The following is a 16673-nucleotide window of genomic DNA, read 5'->3' as shown; positions in this document are numbered from 1 at the left end:
TCCTGAGGCACATCTCGGTTGCCCATCAGTGGCGGCCTTCAGCCTGGCAGTGCTCACGCCACGAGGGACTGCCAGCCCTGCAGGGTGACTCTGAGGAGAAGCTGGTGGCCTTCCACCCTCTCCTGCCTGCAGGTTGGCTCCTCTGCTGCTCCCGGGCACCGCGAGGAGACGCTGAGCCGTGACTTCCTTTGTTGGGGTGTGGAAATGCCGGTTCAAAGGGCCCCGCTGGGCCCCATGGGGGGTCAGGGAGCTTGTGGGGACAGAGCCAGCTCTTGTGGGGAGCAGAGCCAGCTGTGCCAGCGCCCCAGCCCCAGGCAGGCCCCACTGGGGGCACAAGCCCTTGGTGAAAGAGGCGCTGATGACTCCGCGCTCCCCCGGCCCTGGGAGCCGAGGGAGTGCTGAGCACACCCACCCAGGCTGGGCCGTTCCCAAGGCCCTGGCTACGTGATTGAAGTGCTCCCCAGCAAGCTCCCACACGCTCTGGGAGGCTCTGGAGCCTTCCGAGCCAGACTGCTTGGCAAAGCTGTTCCTCACCTCGGCGGGTGTGGGCAACGCTGCAAGAGGCTCGCTCACCTCCGGGGTGGAAGGAGCAGCATATTCTGCACAGCATGGTGGAGACATCTCCCCCTCCCCTGTCCACCCATCCTTCCCTCAGAGCTCAGCGTGGCCTCGTCTAAACCCAGCCTGTGCCCTCAGTTCATCAGGGAGGATGCTGTGGGCACTGGTGGCAGAAAAGTCCTGCACTGTGTCCTGCTGCTGGGACATCCTTCTCCAGAGGGGAAACGTGGTCCAGATGTGACTTTCTCAGGGTGGGGACATCCCTACCCTCTGCTTTGTGGAGGGAAAACTGTGGGGGAAATGGCCCTGGCTGTGCTGGGAGGGGAAGGGTGCACCCTGCCAGCCCCAGAGGACACGGTGGCTTCGTGCGTGCAGGCACTTGAGGGCACCAGCACTTTGCTGTGGTGGTAAGAAGCTCTGGAAAACATTCCTGAGCACCCAGCTGCAGTGCTGGGGTGTGGGGCTTGGCTCGGGGAACAGGGGGCAAGTCCACACAAAGCTCTGGAGGCCGGGTTTCGGTCGGAACTGCTGATGGCTGTGGTCAGCTGGTGGCGTCTTGTGGCCAGGCTGGGTTGTTGGGGCTTGTCCTCAGGGTCACAGGAAGGAGAAGGGAGAAAGAAGAGGCGTGGATGAGATGTGGGGATGAGGATAAGGCTGGGAACAGCAGGTAGGGAGTGAGGGGGCAACATGGAGTGTGGGTGGGGAAGAGTTTTGTCTGCCTGCACTCATGGGTGTGAGAGAGAAACTGCAGGAAGGAGACTTGGAGAAGTCCCAGGGCACATCTGCCACGGGGACCAACACTGAGGAGTTTATTTTACCCTTGGACAGGGAGCCATTCATCCCTGGAAGAACAGAGTAGGGTGACATTTCTGTTAGGAGGTGCTGTCTTGTTTCTCTTGCTCTGCATTTTTCTTTCCCCAGCCCCTCTCTCTGTTCCATTACTCTTTCATGTTCCCCACTCTCTGTGCAGAACATGAAAGAGTTCTCTATCATTCTTTTTTTTGATTTTCCCTTTCTTTCCTTTCCTCCCCAGCTCCCAGAATCCATCCAATTGCAGATTCTCCCAGAAGCTGGGAGCAAAACCCGCTTTTCTCGTTCTTCCCACCTTGCCTCTCTGTTGTATTTATCATACAAATACTGGCTGTATAATTACCAGAGCATTATCTCTAAACACACAGATTAGGAAAAGACACAGTGGCAGCAAAGATGAATTTCAGGGTCAGTCTGGTGGGAGATACTTTTCTCCAGATTCCGGGGGAGGAATCAACTGAGACAGAAGAGCTGTCATGGACTGCAGCTCCCACTTTTCACGAGCACCTTCCACAGAATCAGGGTGGAAGGTTCCTAAATTCAGCCACTTCTGGGGTTATAAAAAGGCCACAGAAATGACCTGGATGATACAGGGAGATCATGCAAGGTGTAGAGGCAGTGACTTAAAGCCGTTCTTGTATGGGAATTATTGCTGCCCTGAAATGAAGGCTGAGTCTCTGCAGCTCCTTTAATTACTGCTGCAGCTCCAATGGGATTAAATGGATGTCTGAGTGTGTGTTAGCATATGTTGGGATGTGCTGAGCTGATAAACATCAGGGCTTTCACATGCCTGCAGACACACATGCCCTGCATATTTACCACAACCGATTCAGAGTCACCCCGAGCTGAAGACAAAAGGGAGGAAGGTGTTATTGATCCAGCCTTGTGCCTTTGGTGATGATGATGATGAGCCTTGGGCTGGTCATAGTGGGAGGAAGGTGTTATTGATCCAGCCTTGTGCCTTTGGGTGATGATGATGATGAGCCTTGGGCTGGTCATAGTGGGAGGAAGGTGTTATTGATCCAGCCTTGTACCTTTGGGTGATGATGATGATGAGCCTTGGGCTGGCCATAGTGGGAGGAAGGTGTTTATGACCAAGAATGAAGCTGCAGGTGGGTGCAGAAGGTGCCTGTAGCCACAAATTGCTCTTGTATCAGCCATGCCAATAAGAAACACAAACGCTGTGAGGAACCACTGAGGGAGCTGGGGGTGCTCAGCCTGGAGAAAAGGAGACTCAGGGGTGACCTTGTCACTCTCTAAACTCCCTGAAAGGTGGCTGTGCTCAGCTGGGGCTGGGCTCTTTCTCCAGGAACTGACAGAACCAGAGGTCACAGCCTTAAGCTGCACCAAGGGAAATTTAGGCTGGATATTAGGAAAAGGTTTTTTTACAGAAAGGGTGATAAAGTTCTGGAATGTTCTGCCCGGGGAGGTGCTGCAGTCACCATCCCTGGGTGTGTTTAACAAAGCCTGGATGTGGCACTGGGTGCCAGGGTTCAGTTGAGGTGCTGGGGCTGGGTTGGACTCGATGACCTTGAAGGTCTCTTCCAACCCGGTCATTCTGTGAATTCTGTGAAACAAGTGGAATAAACAGAGGAATTCCTGAGCCTGATGCCCAATAACCACACTGCTTCTGGGAAGTACCCCAGCGCTCACGTGTTGCCATTTCCTTGCAGGGCTGCAAGCTCAGACTGTCTTGGTCAATGACTCCGTCTCGGGGTTCATCGGCACGGACGTGGTGCTGCACTGCAGCTTCACCAACTCGCTGCCCATTGTGAAGATCACGCAGGTGACGTGGCAGAAGGCCACCAACGGCACCAAGCAGAATGTGGCCATCTACAACCCCGCCATGGGCGTGTCCATCCTGTCCCCCTACAAGGAGCGGGTGACTTTCCGGAACCCTTCCTTCAAGGATGGCACCATCCAGCTGTCCCGGCTGGAGCTGGAGGATGAGGGGGTTTACATCTGTGAGTTTGCCACTTTCCCAACCGGCAACCGGGAAGGGCAGCTGAACCTCACCGTGCTGGGTAAGGCTCTGGGCAGGCTCTGCAGGGTGAACCTCCAGTCCAGCAGAGCTGGAGGAACCTGGGATTCACATCCTGGGAGCTCAGGGCAAACATGAATTGGGGGTGTAAATTGTACCTGGGATGGATTTTTAAGTTGACTGGGAAGAGGTGAAGAGCAGGGAGCACAAAGCAGGTGGTTCTGAGGCAGCTGAGCTGTCACACCTCTTCTTCTTTCCAGGCCTCAGCTCCCCTTTTCCCTCCACCTACTCCTAATGTAGGTGCAGTAACAGTGACCAGGTCCCTGTGGGAGTTGTGAGTTTCAGTGAGCTGGGGTTTTCAAGAGAGAAGAAACAACAGATTGATCCTAAACTCAAGCAGAGCTTGTCCCTGGAGTTCAGGGCTGTGAGTGAACAGACCCCACCCAAGGTCTACATGAGTTGTTTTCTCTCCAATTTCAGCTCCTTTCTAACACAGGGATGAAAACCTCTGGGAGGAAAGGATTGACTTTCCATATTTATTTATTTATTATTTATTCCACATTTATGGCACCTCCACCATTGTTTCCCCATAAATGATGCAGGTAGATGGTGCAAGGTACATAGGCACTGCCATAAAGCAATTATTACATGGGAATTACTGCTGGCAATTTGCACAGCTCTGGACTCATCACAAGCTCTGTCACAGCCTCAGTGGTGTTAGATGGCTCTTGGCATGGAGCAAACAGAGCAGTATTGCCTTTCTAACCATCCCTTTGCACCCTTTTCTCCTCCTCCTTTCTGCACTCCCCTGCAGCCAAGCCCACGAACTGGATGGAGGGCACCAGGAGGCCACTAATTGCCAAGTCTGGCAGGACAGAAAAGATCTTGGTAGCCACCTGCACCTCCTCCAACGGGAAACCCCCCAGCACCGTCACCTGGGACACGAAGCTGAAGGGGGAAGCGGAGTTCCAGGAGATCCGGAACAGCAACGGCACCATCACGGTGATCAGCCGGTACCGGCTGGTGCCGAGCCGCGAGGCGCACCGGCAGCAGCTCACCTGCGTGGTCAACTACCAGCTGGAGAGGTTCACTGACAGCATCACCCTCAACGTGCAGTGTAAGGGGCCTGGAGGGCTGGGAGGGCTCCCTGCTCAGGGCTGCCTGGGGGACGGGCTCTGGGAAAAGAGGGGTTTGTCAGGGGAGGGGCTGGGCTGGTGGAGGGGTCGTGGTCTTGGTTCTGAGAGTGGAAACTGAAAGGATCCTTTGGAATGATTGTGGGTTTTCTCTTTTTCTTACCTTCTTTCTCTGCCTCTGTCGTGTCCCTTTTGCTGCCCTTCTCTCTTTTGCACTCCCTCACATTCCTTGTCCCATCACCTTTCCCTGCTCGTGTTCTCTCTCCTTCTCCCACTCCTGCCCCCTCATCTCTTCCTATTTCATTTTCTCCCCTTTCCTTTCCCACATTCCTTGTCCCATCACCTTCCCCTCCTTGCAATCTCTTTCCTTCTCCCACTCCTGCCCCCTCATCTCTTCCCACTTCATTTTCTCCCCTTTTCCACAATCCTTTCCTCTCCTTTTAATCTCTCTCCTTTTCCCACCCATGCCCTTCATCTCTTCCCATCTCATTTCCTCCCCTTTCCTTTCCCACAACCCTTTCCTCTCTCCTTTTCCCCTTCTGCTCTCCTGCCTTTCCCCACCCCTGCAGATGAGCCAGAAGTCACCATCGAGGGCTTTGATGGCAACTGGTTCCTGAACCGCAAGGATGTGAAGCTGATCTGCAAATCTGATGCCAACCCCCCAGCTCACACCTACGAGTGGAAGCTGTAAGTGTCCCCAGAGCCCTGCTGCCAGCAGCAAATGTCACCTCCCAACAGGGACAAGGAGTCTCTGCACACACCTCACTCACCCTCTGGTCACTTAGGGCCCAGTCCCATTAGTGTCAGCGGTGTCACCCCAAGGTACAACCTGTGCCTGTGGTGAAGGCGGCTGCCAGCTCAGCGCAGCCTCAATATCCAGGGAAAACTTCCCCCTCTCACCTCACTGGGATGATATTCTGCCCTGGTGACGTGAGGCAGCTGAGATGTGACAAGGTGATTCACGTGCCCAGCACCACCAAGTGCCTCGGCAGCAGAGCTGGGGAAGAACCCAGGATTTCCCTGCTTTGAAAGGGCACAAATAACACAAAATTTGTCTGTGTGTGAACAACCTTTCCCTGGAATCAGCTCCTCACGTGACTGACATTAAACAGCAACAATTCCTTGTCCTCAGGTTTCCAGCTTTTGGCTGAACACACTAAAGGGACTTGAAAAGTGAGTGAGGGGTGTCTGGGCAGTCAGGTGGGAATTGACACAACCTGATGTGGTTCTCTCTGCTGCTCTTTCTTCTCTGTAAGCACTCACGTAGCTTTAAAAGGGGAAGATCAAATGGATCCTTTCTTCTTTTCAGCTGGCATTTGTCATCAGGAGAGAGGCTCTCAACATGGCTTTGCAAGGAGCACATTCTCTCTCATTCCACTTCCCAGATCAAACTGTTCAAAGTGGAAGTCTGAAAAGGATTGTTTTTCCTGCCTTTTTTCCTAGTTCTCCATCCCCAGCTCTCTCCATCTGTTGGTTCTGCCAGTCTGACAAACTCCTAGGGGGCTCTCAACATTTCCAGGAAAGCCTCAGAGGCAAAAATGCACCCAAGGCAGAAGAGATGCCCCTTGAGGCTATTTCTGTGCCTGGAATGTAAAACCCAGCAGTGCTTTTCCTCTCCTCCCATGTGGATGGTGATGAGCAGCAGTCAGGGGAGCTGTCAGAGGAGGCAGCAGCCTCCTGGAGCATCCCACACCACCCTTTTGAGCTGGGCTCTTGTTTTTGTGTTTTTGTCTTGTTTTTTGTGTAGGCTCAGGGCTCTATAGGACCATGGTTAAGGTGTTTTTCCATCAGCTTGGGGATCATTGGCTTGATGCAGCTGGGAAATCTGTGTTTTCTGTACATATGTGTACATGTAGACATGCAAAATACATGCATTTAGGCACTTCTTCACAATCCTAATTATACCCCCGTTATTCCCTTTTGTTTCTTATAAATTGCTGACAATATGTGCACATTTGGGTTGGGAGGAGGGGGAGGAATTGCTTGAGTAATTTTTAATTGCCTAAGAGGAGTAATTACTTTACTTTGCTTCAGTAATTAAGAATAACCAGGCCATGTGTGTCTTTTCCTAACACACAGGGGCTTTATTTAAAATTTTTTCATCTGCCTTTGTCAATTTATTTTCTGTATCTCCAGGTTTAGTTTTGCATTTTTCCAGTTTCACACTTACCTGACTGTTCTGACATGAGCAGGGCTCTAAATCAACACTGCTGTCCTTGAGTTCGAGTTGTAATTAACACTGGCTGATCAGGAGAGTTAAATGGGCAGGAAATTGGGCTAAAACAGGGTCAGGTTGTGTCCCTTTCCTGCCTACATTAATGGGGATTTTCCAGCCAGCACCTCCAGCTTCCACACCCAAGGGCAAGCACAGCCCCAGAACGTTGGTGTCACCTCTGGGTGTCACCTGTGGGGTCAACCACGGTCTCTGTCCCCCCCAGGCCAAACGGGACCCTGCCAGGGAGCGTGGAAATCCAGAACAACACCATCTACTTCAAAGGGCCCGTGTCCTACAGCGTGGCCGGCACCTACGTCTGCGAGGCCACCAACGCCATCGGGACACGCTCGGGCTTGGTGGAAGTCAATGTCACAGGTAGGACAGCACCTGGGCTGCTCTGGAACGTGGACAAGAAGGTGGGGAGGGAGGCAAACGTGTGAGGAGTTGACATCTACCAGTTCCATCTCTTCAGTCACCAGCGTCTCCTTCCAGGTGTGGGAATCTCCTGAGGCAAACGGGGCAGTGGAGTTCTTGGCTTTGTACTGGTGTTGCACTGGTTTGCTTTGGATTTTTTTTTTTTCTCCTTTCCTCTCATGGTCTTTTTCTTTCTTACACCAATTCAATCTGTTCCCCCCGACCTTTCTGCTTTGGATTGTTGTACGTGTTAACAGCAGTGACACGTCAGGGCGGTATTGATCAGAACAAGGGGCAGGATGAGGATGTGGACTGCCAGGAAGGCAGGAGATGGATGAGTCACTTGTCCAGGATGGTGTTTGGTGTTTCTGGTGTCGGGCAGCTCTCATGGTCTTCATTTGAGCTCCTTGCAGTGCTGTGAACTCGCTCACCTGCCTGCCACGGGTTCCTGTGAGTGCTGGAGGAGCTTTGTCTGGGCTCCAGGGAGGAACAACATCCCAGCATGCAGGCGGTGGGAAGTGAGGCTGTGATGTCACAGGAGACAGAAGGAATCTGACGGCCTGCAAAGCAGTGCGGCCACGGGAGGGAGGGAAAGACATGTGGGCAAGCTTAGGTAGTGTCAGGGAGAGAAAGTCTTGTCAAGAAATAGCTTCAAGGGAAGAAATAACATATGGCAATAACCTGATTTCTGAAAGTCAGAGTGACATTGTGAGACATCACCAAGGGAGAAAAGTGGCTGTGGGTGCTTTGAAAGCAAGAAAGGGACATTTAACCCATTCCTTTGGGGTAAAAGGAGGGATTTGGGCTATCAGGCAGTGACTGGTGGGTCTCAGGGGGGCTGGAAGTGCCTCTTGGAGCAGTGAGGTGGAGCACAGCCGCACTGCAGCGAGCTCTGGGCTGCGAACAGCCCGGACAGGGTGGGCAGTGAGGTGAATGAGGTGCACTGGGGGCTTCCGAGGCACGGGGAACACAGAACAGGCTCCCGGGGCTGTTCCCTCTTCCTCTGTCCAGCCCAAGGCAGTCAGAGCCTCTCCTGCCACCCCAGCCCTTGGGGAGTTGTCTGACCGGAGGGTGATGAAACTCCAGCCCCCTCCACCAGCTTTCTCTGCTGGTAAATGCTGAGCAAGCGTAGAGCCCAGTCTGGGCAGCTAAAATGAGCAAGAACTCCGTGTTTGGCACCTCAGCTCCCCTCTCTGTAACGTGGGCAAACCAGGCTAATCTCCCTCTATCCAAGTGCTTGGAGGTCAATGGATGGGATGTGCTAATTAGATGCTAATTACCCGGTATTTATTTATGATCGTTATCACTGTAGCAGGCCTTTCTTTCACACCTCCTGGCCTGGATCCCTGCCTGCTGAGTTGTTCCTGGTACGGCCACTTCTCTGGGGGCTGTTTCTTTTGCCAGGGAAAGGCACTGGAAGAACAAAGCCCTTTGTGCCCAGCCCTGCCCAACCACCCAAAACCAGGGCAAGGTCATGGCCAAAATCAGCTGCTGGCCATTGCAGGGGAGTTGTCACCTCAGTGTTCCTGGGGCAGTGCCTGGTACAAGCCGTGACTCCCTTTGGCAACAGAAATCCATCCCAACAGCGAGCAGAGCTCAAAAACCTCCAAGCTCAGCCCTCAGACACAGAGAAGGAGGTGGAGTAGGGACTGAAGAAGACTTTGAGAGAAACAGGAGAGTAACTTTCCATTCCTCCATAGCCTCTGTGTCCATTTCTTGCTGCCATTCTGCCTGTCCAACCACCCCGTATCATTTGGGGTGTCAGGACACCAGGCACAGCCCTCTCTTCATGTTTCCTGCCCGTTTTTGATGTGTCTCAGCACCTCAGTGGCACTGAAGGTGGCTGCACCAGCTCACCTGCACAGGCTCCTCCAGAGACCGGGGGCTGTGGGTTCCCTCTCTGGGATTTGGAATTGTCTCTTTTCCTGGTGTTTTTTCAGAGGACTGGAAAAGAGCATCGTTCTCAGGCTCCACCAGCACAGGGCTGGCAGAGGAAGTGGGGGCTGGCAGGATTTTTGGGGTTGGGTTGGTGTCTGCCTGCCTGTAATCTCAGCTGGTTCCCACGGGTCCTGGCTGTGGGGTTGAGGTTAAATGAGAGGCAATGAAGGGCACACCCCCAGCTGCCCTGCGAGGAGGGATTAACAGCCAACCACACAGGCCAGGCCTGCACCACATGAAAAAAAAAAAAAATCCTTTAATAATTCATGGGATCTGAATATGTTTATCCAGCTCTCCCTAAGGAGCGATTAGGCCGGTGCTGGGGAGGGCTCAGCCCTCCTCTCTCAGCTATTACAGGTACATTTGTTTGGGTCTTGCAGGCAATTTAGGGATTGTCAGTGGACCACGAAACCTCTTTCAAGAGCTGCACGCAATAAATGGAGTTCAATCTAGTGAGCAGCCAGCCTTGGGAGAAAAAAAAAAAAAAAAACCAACACGGAAGGCTGATGCAGAGAAAACCCTGCAGCAGCTTTTCCCCTTTCTGTCTCCCTGTTCTCCCCCCTTTTGCCACCCAAAATCTTCCCTCCAGGCCCCAGAGAAGAAAAGTGCAGGGCTGGTTCAGCCCCCTGACGGGGAGGGCAATTTGTTCAGAGGGAGAAGGCTGAATGCTTCTATGAGAGTTATGGCGCATTAAAGAGATTGATAAGTGAAAATTTAATATTTTATTCCAGCAATCTGTTCCCCTAATAGCTTCTCCTGCCTTGCAGGACCTTTGTCAGTCACAGGCAAGCCATGTAGTGTGACATGTAACTATTTATTGCAGGCAGTGGGTGACACAATAAGAGGCTGTGCTTATGGACTGCACGTGTGTGCTCCTGCACAGAGAACTGGCCATGGATATTCACATGTGTGATCCCAACCTGCATCCTGGCCATGGATATTCACATGTGTGATCCCAACCTGCATCCTGGCCGTGGATATTCACCTGTGTGATCCCAACCTGCATCCTGGCCATGGATGTTCACACCTGTGCGATCCCATTTGTGTTCTGGTCACAGATATTCATGTGTGTGATCCCATTTTTATCCTGGTCGTGGACATTCACATGTGTGCGACTCCAATGGACTTACACACCTGTGTGATCCCATTGGACATTCACACCTGTGTGATCCCATTGGACTTACACACCTGTGTGATCCCATTGGACATTCACACCTGTGTGATCCCATTTTTGTCCTGCCATTGGACTTACACACCTGTGTGATCCCATTGGACATTCACACCTGTGTGATCCCATTTTCATCCTGGCCATGGAAATGGTTTTCCCAACCCTGCATGCACAGGGATGCCCTGCTGCACATGACACGAATAAAGCATTTGCAAGTGGGAATGTCCATGGATTCATGGACATGGGCTCTTCTGGGTGCAGCAGAGCATGGACACCCCCTGGCCCTGTGCAGGAGACATTCACCCCCTTGTGCACTGGCTCCAGCCAGAGGAAGCACAAGGAAAAAGGGAAAAAAAATGGCAAATGGACATTTGAAGGAGACTCACAGAGCTGGGGGAGCAGGGAGAGCCTGTGCCAGCAGCTTTGCAGCCCTGGCCTTGGATGTGCTACAGGCTGGAGGGGAGGAAAAGCTGGCAGGGGTTGCTGACCCCCCTGCTCGCTTGGCTTCCAGCAGAGAGTTATTTACACACCAGCAGAGCTCTCGTCCCAGCAAGGTCACTGCAAACAGCCCGTGGGGCTCGCTGGAGCTGCTGCCACGCAGCACCGGGCAGGGGAAAGCCCTTTCTGGGAAGTCCTAAATCCCAATTCCTGCAGCAGGTGCTCCCAAAGCCAGGCAGATTTAGGTGGGAGGATGTAGGGCCGGGGGGGGGCAAAGAGGAGCAAGCCCCGAGGGGGGGTCTGGCTGATGCTAATCTTCCAGAGTGGCTGTGCCTCCTGTCTGGTGGCATCTGTGCCAGCGGCCCCCGCGGGAGCAGGGCTTGATTGACAGGGGATAGGTGACCTGAGAGAGAGATTAAAACCTAAGACACGTTTGGCATCTGGCCCGAAAGCCGTCACACCCTGACACGCCAGTGGCAGCTGCTGAACTGCTGGATTAGTTGCCAGTGGTTTTTCCATCCCCACCCGCCCTGCAGGAACCCCTGGGAGGGAGAAGAAAGCTTGGAAAGCTGGAGAGGGACATGCAGAGGTGCAGCGGGGAGGGAGAAGGTCAGCAGTGCTCTGGGCTTCTCAAATTGCAGCTTTGTCCCGAGGTTTCTCCTTATCTTCCCTGGTGTACATAATTTAACACACGGGCAAAGTTCTGGGATAATTTGGCGTGGGCTGTTCCGGCAGGGAAAGTTTGCCATCAGCAATCTGGCTCCTAAACAAACCCTACAGGGTCATTTCTGTGTTTGCTGAGGCCATCTGGGAACTGGGAAGCCCCGTGAATACACTGAAATTCAGATCCTTGTTCCTCTGTGGAGCACTGTTCATGTTGTGTGGATGTTTGGTTTTCCAAGGCAGAAGGAAATCCAGAGTACTCCTGTGGAAGAGCTTGGGATGACACATGGCCAACAGCTAATTCCCTATGGAGTTTGACATTTTCTTCAGTGCCCGTGGCTACAGGGAGAATTTGGGCTGGGGTTGGCTTTTCCCTTGTCCTTAGAATTGAGGAGAAAAGAATGGTAATGGGACTTAAAGGAAAAACATGTCCACAGGAAGCAGTCTTTTAAAATATCCCAGCAGATGAGCAGAAGAGCTTTTGAAAGCTGATTTCCAGTGGATCTGCATATCACAGAAGAATTACCGCGTGTCTAAAAATACCCTTTTTCTGATCTGGGCCCTTCCTGCCCCTGGGAGCAGCCTCCTGTCCCTCTGGGTTCTCTGATGTCTAATGAGGTTTGGCTCCCACCTCTACCAAGGATCCCACCCAGCCGTCTCCAGGAGCTTTCTGGTAGGGATAATTTCAGCTCGTTCTGTCACATAGCACTAAAATTGGCCAGCAAGTTCAAAAAAGCAGCAGATAAAGGGTTGATGGACAGGTGGGACGATTTGCATATGCCTCATTTTTATTGAAAAACTGCCATTAAGAGAAAGATGGGATTCTTTAAAACCTGTACTTTTGAAGCCACTCTTGTGATGGGGAAGGTTTGGGGAAGTTTGTGGCCTCACTGTTGAGCCCTGGGGTGCTGCAGGAAGAGGGCAGGAGATGCCTGGAGCTTTGCAAAGGGATCAAAGAGAACCTGTGGGCTGGGCCAGGTGCCAGGCTGAGCCCGGGCTGACCTCCTGCCTCTCTCCCTGCTCTCCCAGCTGCTGTCCCAGAGGTCTGGCTGCTGGCACAGGGACAGGAAGCTGAGCTGAATGCAACAGCTGGCAGAGCCGGGCACGGGCAGATAGTGTTGCTGCTTTAATTCCTATTCATACAGCACTCCCTCTTTTTATAAGGGCTGGGGGGTGGCAGCGGGGGGGAGGCTTTTCATGCTGGCATTAAAGCCTGGCTTGTTCCCCCTCCCTCGGCTCCGCTGTCTCCTGTTTCTCCAGGCTGCTTTTCACAGGGGCTTTAATTCTCTCCAGACTCTTCCTAATGGATTTTTCACATGGGGCCCCCGAGCACGCTCAGGCATCACACCGGTTTCCAGAAATTTCACGGCCCCCTTGGACACAAAAAAAGGGGATCCTGTTCCCACACTTCCCTCTCTCCCCTTGGTGCTGCTCTGTTTGGAACGGGGTGGGCAGAGGGGTGGATCCCAGTCTGTGGGATCGGCGGCCGTTAATGGATCTGGACGTGGGGACAGGTGACACGCCGCTCCCCGCTCACCACCTGCCAGTGCCGAGGCACCTGGTCACGGGGCACAGCCCTTCCTTCCCGGGAACGCCACTCCCATCCCGCTGAGGGTCGCGGCAGTGCCCACCCTGCTCCGGAGCCAGCGCCGGTCTGTGCCGCCATCCAGTGGCAGTGCCGGGCTCTGGAGTGGCCGGACCCCGTCCTCCCCGGACACTGACCCCACCCCAGGGTCACCCCCTAACCCCCAGAGCCCCCCTTGTCCCGGCGCCGGAGGGAGGATGAGGAGGGAGGAAGCTGTGTGGGTGAGGAGGGGGCGATTTGGGGCTGCTGGCGGGTGATCTTCCCCCCGTCTTCCTTCCTTCTTTCTTTCTTTCTCCCTTCCCACAGTCTGGGTTTGTTTTCTCCGGCATGGGAACGGAGGGTGGGGATGGGATGAGGGGAGAAAATAGTTCCTTGCCTGAGCAAGGTGTGAAATCCACCAGGGATGGAGGGATGGATGTGTTCCTGCTCGTGTCCGCGGCGTTGGCAGTGCCACGGGGGTGGCACAGGGGTGGCAAGTGCTACATCGGGGGTGGGCAGCACAAAGGGCACGGAAAAAAATAAATATCTCCTGAGAAAGGTAGGAAAACATCCCCCCTTTTCTCTGCACGCATCCAACCTGGACTGTTAATGAGGCTTTTAACAGGAAAGTGGGCCAAGCTCCTTTAGAAATGAGGCACAGCCTTCCCCTCTCGGGTGTGCTCTCCAGAGCTGCGAGGCAGAGGGAGCAGTGTGCTTTGGGGCATCTGCACACCACGGCTGGGGCTTCTCGGGGTGGCACTGGGGACTCACAGAGTCAGCCTTGCTGCAGGGAGCAGCAGGGTGTGAGGAGCCTTCAGAGCTGTGGGAAAATGAACGATTGAGCCCCTGGGGACTTGCTGGGCTTCCCCTGCTCCCACTCAGCCTCCAGGTCTCCCCTGCTTCGTGCACAGCTTTGGGAACTGGGCACCGCAGAGGCTGGGACAGCGAGGGGCAGCGCCGGGGAGGTGGCTTGGGCAGGGGTAGAGGGAACAGTGTGGATGTTGTGTGGCTGAAGCTGAGCCCTCAGCAGGCAGGACCACGAGGGGATGGACGTGACTGTCCCTGCAGGGAGGTTCTGCATTACCCAGCCGGCTGGGACAGGCCTTCTGTTGATGCAACATGTGGCTTTGGCTTTCCACAGCCCAGCCCCGGCTCCCCGTGCTGCAAGACATGTCCTTGCTGCTTCTCTAAGGCTGTCTCTGGGAAAAAAATGCTGGCTCCTGCCTGCACAGCATCTTGCTCCTCATTCTGGCTGCAGCAGGGCCCCTCCATCTGTCCCCCAGCCCACTCTGCCCAGTGGGCTGCTCTCTGTGTGGGTTCAGCCTCAGGAGGCTCTGCTCCAGGCAAGTCAGCACTGCAGAAACCAAGACACTGTTGTTGGGTTGATGTTTCAGGAAAGGCAGGAATTAATCATCTTCCAGGCACAAAAAAACCTAAAACATTTATGGCTCAGGCCAGCAATTGCTCGAATTCAGTGCCCTTGTCCAAAACCTGCAGCTGTTGCTGTGCCTTCACTTGGGGGAAGCTCTTTTGTCCCCTCTCCCGCAGTGGCTGGGCTAAGCTGTGCCAGCAGGGACACGGAGGGGGGCAGGCAGCAGTCACTGCCTCTCATCCCTTTGGAATCTGCTGCCTTTGAGCCCCTCTTTGCCCATCACCCCACCCTGGCTGTGCTCAGGGATGCTGAGTTTGCTGCTGGGTCTGCACCTCTCCTTGGCTGCTGGGGGAAGACGTGAAGGCCAGGGTTGGCAGAGAGGCCTTAGGGGTGGGAAGAGCACTGGGAGAGGTCTCACATGCGAAACCAGGGCTGTCACAGGGCATTAACAGGGCACCTGCTGCCTGAATTGGGAGGCAGGTGAAGGGCTGAGACAAGCATGTGGTGTTTAACGCCTGCTGCACACGGGTGTTCAACAGGCTCTGAGCTCGGCCAGGGGCTGTAACTGTGCCCAGGAAGGCTGATTGAAGTCCTGGCTCAAACTTTATCTGTGCCAAAGTGTAGGTGTTGAACTGCATGAAAGAGAAGAGAGCTGCTTTCTCATCTCTTTCCTCTGCCTCTTTTTGAGTTATTTATTCTTTTTTTTTTTTAAATAGGTCAGGGTAGCTGCAGGAGCAAGATTAGCAGGAGGAGTGGCACTGTGCTGGCCAGGGAAGGGGAAGAAGCAGTGGGAGGGCTGTGTCCTCACGCTGCAGGGTCAGCACAAGGGGTCAGGAGCCAGCAGGGCTCTGAGCAGCTCCGTGCAGCCACAGGGCACCTGTGGGTGGGGGATCACAAGCTGCTGCTGCCTTCTGGCCCCAGCTGGTTCTGATCCGGGCTGGGATGTGTGCAGAGCTGGTGGGTCCAGCGTGGCACCTCTGAGCAGCTCGGTGCCCACCCTCGGGTGGGGTCTGGGGTCTCGCTCCCTGTCAGGAGCACTCTCAGGGAAACTGGAACTGGAACTCTGTCACCCGGTTAAACGGAGCGCGTCCGGACTCAAGACACGGGGCTGGTGGGATCTGAGCGCGCCTGGAGACACCAGGAGGGCTGGGGAGGGCAAGTCACTGCTTCCAGCCTGCTGGGCTCCTGCATGAGGCTTGGCCAGCTTGGCACGGCACCTTCCCCTTGCTGAGGCAGAGCTGATCCCTGTGAGGACGCCCCTCTTCCCCTTTCCCCAGTTTTTCCCTTCCCTGTTCCTTACCCTCATCTTCCCACCCCCTCACCCCCCGCCCCAAACTGGCAATGAGAGCATGGAGGGAGGGCGCGTTTCCGCATGGTTTGACACTGTTCCCCCTTCCATCTGTCTTTTCCTACCCAGAATTTCCCTACACCCCGTCTCCAATCGATGATCACAAATCCATGGTGCAGCCGAACATCCCCACACCGGTGATTGGGGGCATAGTGGGAGGCGTCTCGCTGGTCCTGCTGGTGGCCGTGGTGCTCTTTGTGGTACTCCGGCGCCGGCGTCACACCTTCAAGGGTGACTACAGCACAAAGAAGCACGTGTACGGCAACGGCTACAGCAAGGCTGGCATCCCACAGCACCACCCCCCCATGGCCCAGAACCTCCAGTACCCCGACGACTCGGACGACGAGAAGAAGCCGGGCCCCTTGGGCGGCAGCACCTACGAGGACGAGGATGAGGATGCAGGAGGCGAGCGCAAGCTGGGCGGCCCCAAAGCCTACGAGGAGGACGCCAAGAGGCCTTACTTCACCGTCGACGAGGGCGAGGCCCACCCCGAACCTTACGACGAGAGGACACTCGGCTTCCAGTACGACCCCGAGCAGCTCGACCTGGCCGAGAACATGGTGTCGCAGAACGACGGGTCTTTTATTTCCAAAAAGGAGTGGTACGTGTAGCTCCACGCCCCTCTGCTACACTCACACACACACACACGCGAACACACGCGCTCACAAACACGCCCACGAGCGATGCCCTCCCTCCCCTGCATCCCTCCGAGCACACCCACGCACGCCCCGGCCCCGCACAGACTTTTTGGGTGCTGGGGGCCAGCGGGGAGGGAGGGCGGCTTTGCTTTCGGATCATTTTTTGGGGAGGGGGGGGGGGCGGGGCTCGTGCGGGAGGGCGGGAGGTCGGGTAATTATTTTCTCTCGGTTTTGGTTTGGCTTTTTAATTTCCTCTCTTCGACGACTTTCGTCCCCTTCTGTGGTGTTTGTATTGGTCGGTGGCTTAGGTGTTACTCTTTGCTTTAACGACTGTTGCCCAGCCTGTATATTACACTCTGTTTGTGTCTTCATGTCTCAGAGTGCCCTTCCCTCCCCGAGGCTTCCTCCTCCCGCTCCCACCCCCCTGAAACAC

General features: G+C 54.6%; 1 protein-coding gene across 1 annotated transcript in view; it reads left to right on the top strand.

Moving 5' to 3' along the window:
- The window catches only part of NECTIN1 (nectin cell adhesion molecule 1), a 56039-nt gene extending 39633 nt beyond the window's left edge, over window positions 1-16406 (top strand). The window contains exons 2-6 of the mRNA XM_053996967.1: window positions 3042-3392; window positions 4164-4466; window positions 5052-5169; window positions 6921-7072; window positions 15672-16406. Coding sequence (XP_053852942.1) covers window positions 3042-3392; window positions 4164-4466; window positions 5052-5169; window positions 6921-7072; window positions 15672-16213 — 1466 coding nt within the window. The 3' untranslated portion in view covers window positions 16214-16406. The remainder of the gene's footprint in view (window positions 1-3041; window positions 3393-4163; window positions 4467-5051; window positions 5170-6920; window positions 7073-15671) is intronic.
- The last annotated feature ends 267 nt before the right edge of the window (window positions 16407-16673 follow it).

The sequence above is a fragment of the Vidua macroura genome, chromosome 22, assembly GCF_024509145.1.
Source record: "Vidua macroura isolate BioBank_ID:100142 chromosome 22, ASM2450914v1, whole genome shotgun sequence".
Classification (NCBI taxonomy): Eukaryota; Metazoa; Chordata; class Aves; order Passeriformes; family Viduidae; genus Vidua; species Vidua macroura.
Note: the sequence above shows the minus strand (reverse complement) of the source record. Positions and strands in the feature narration are given on the sequence as shown.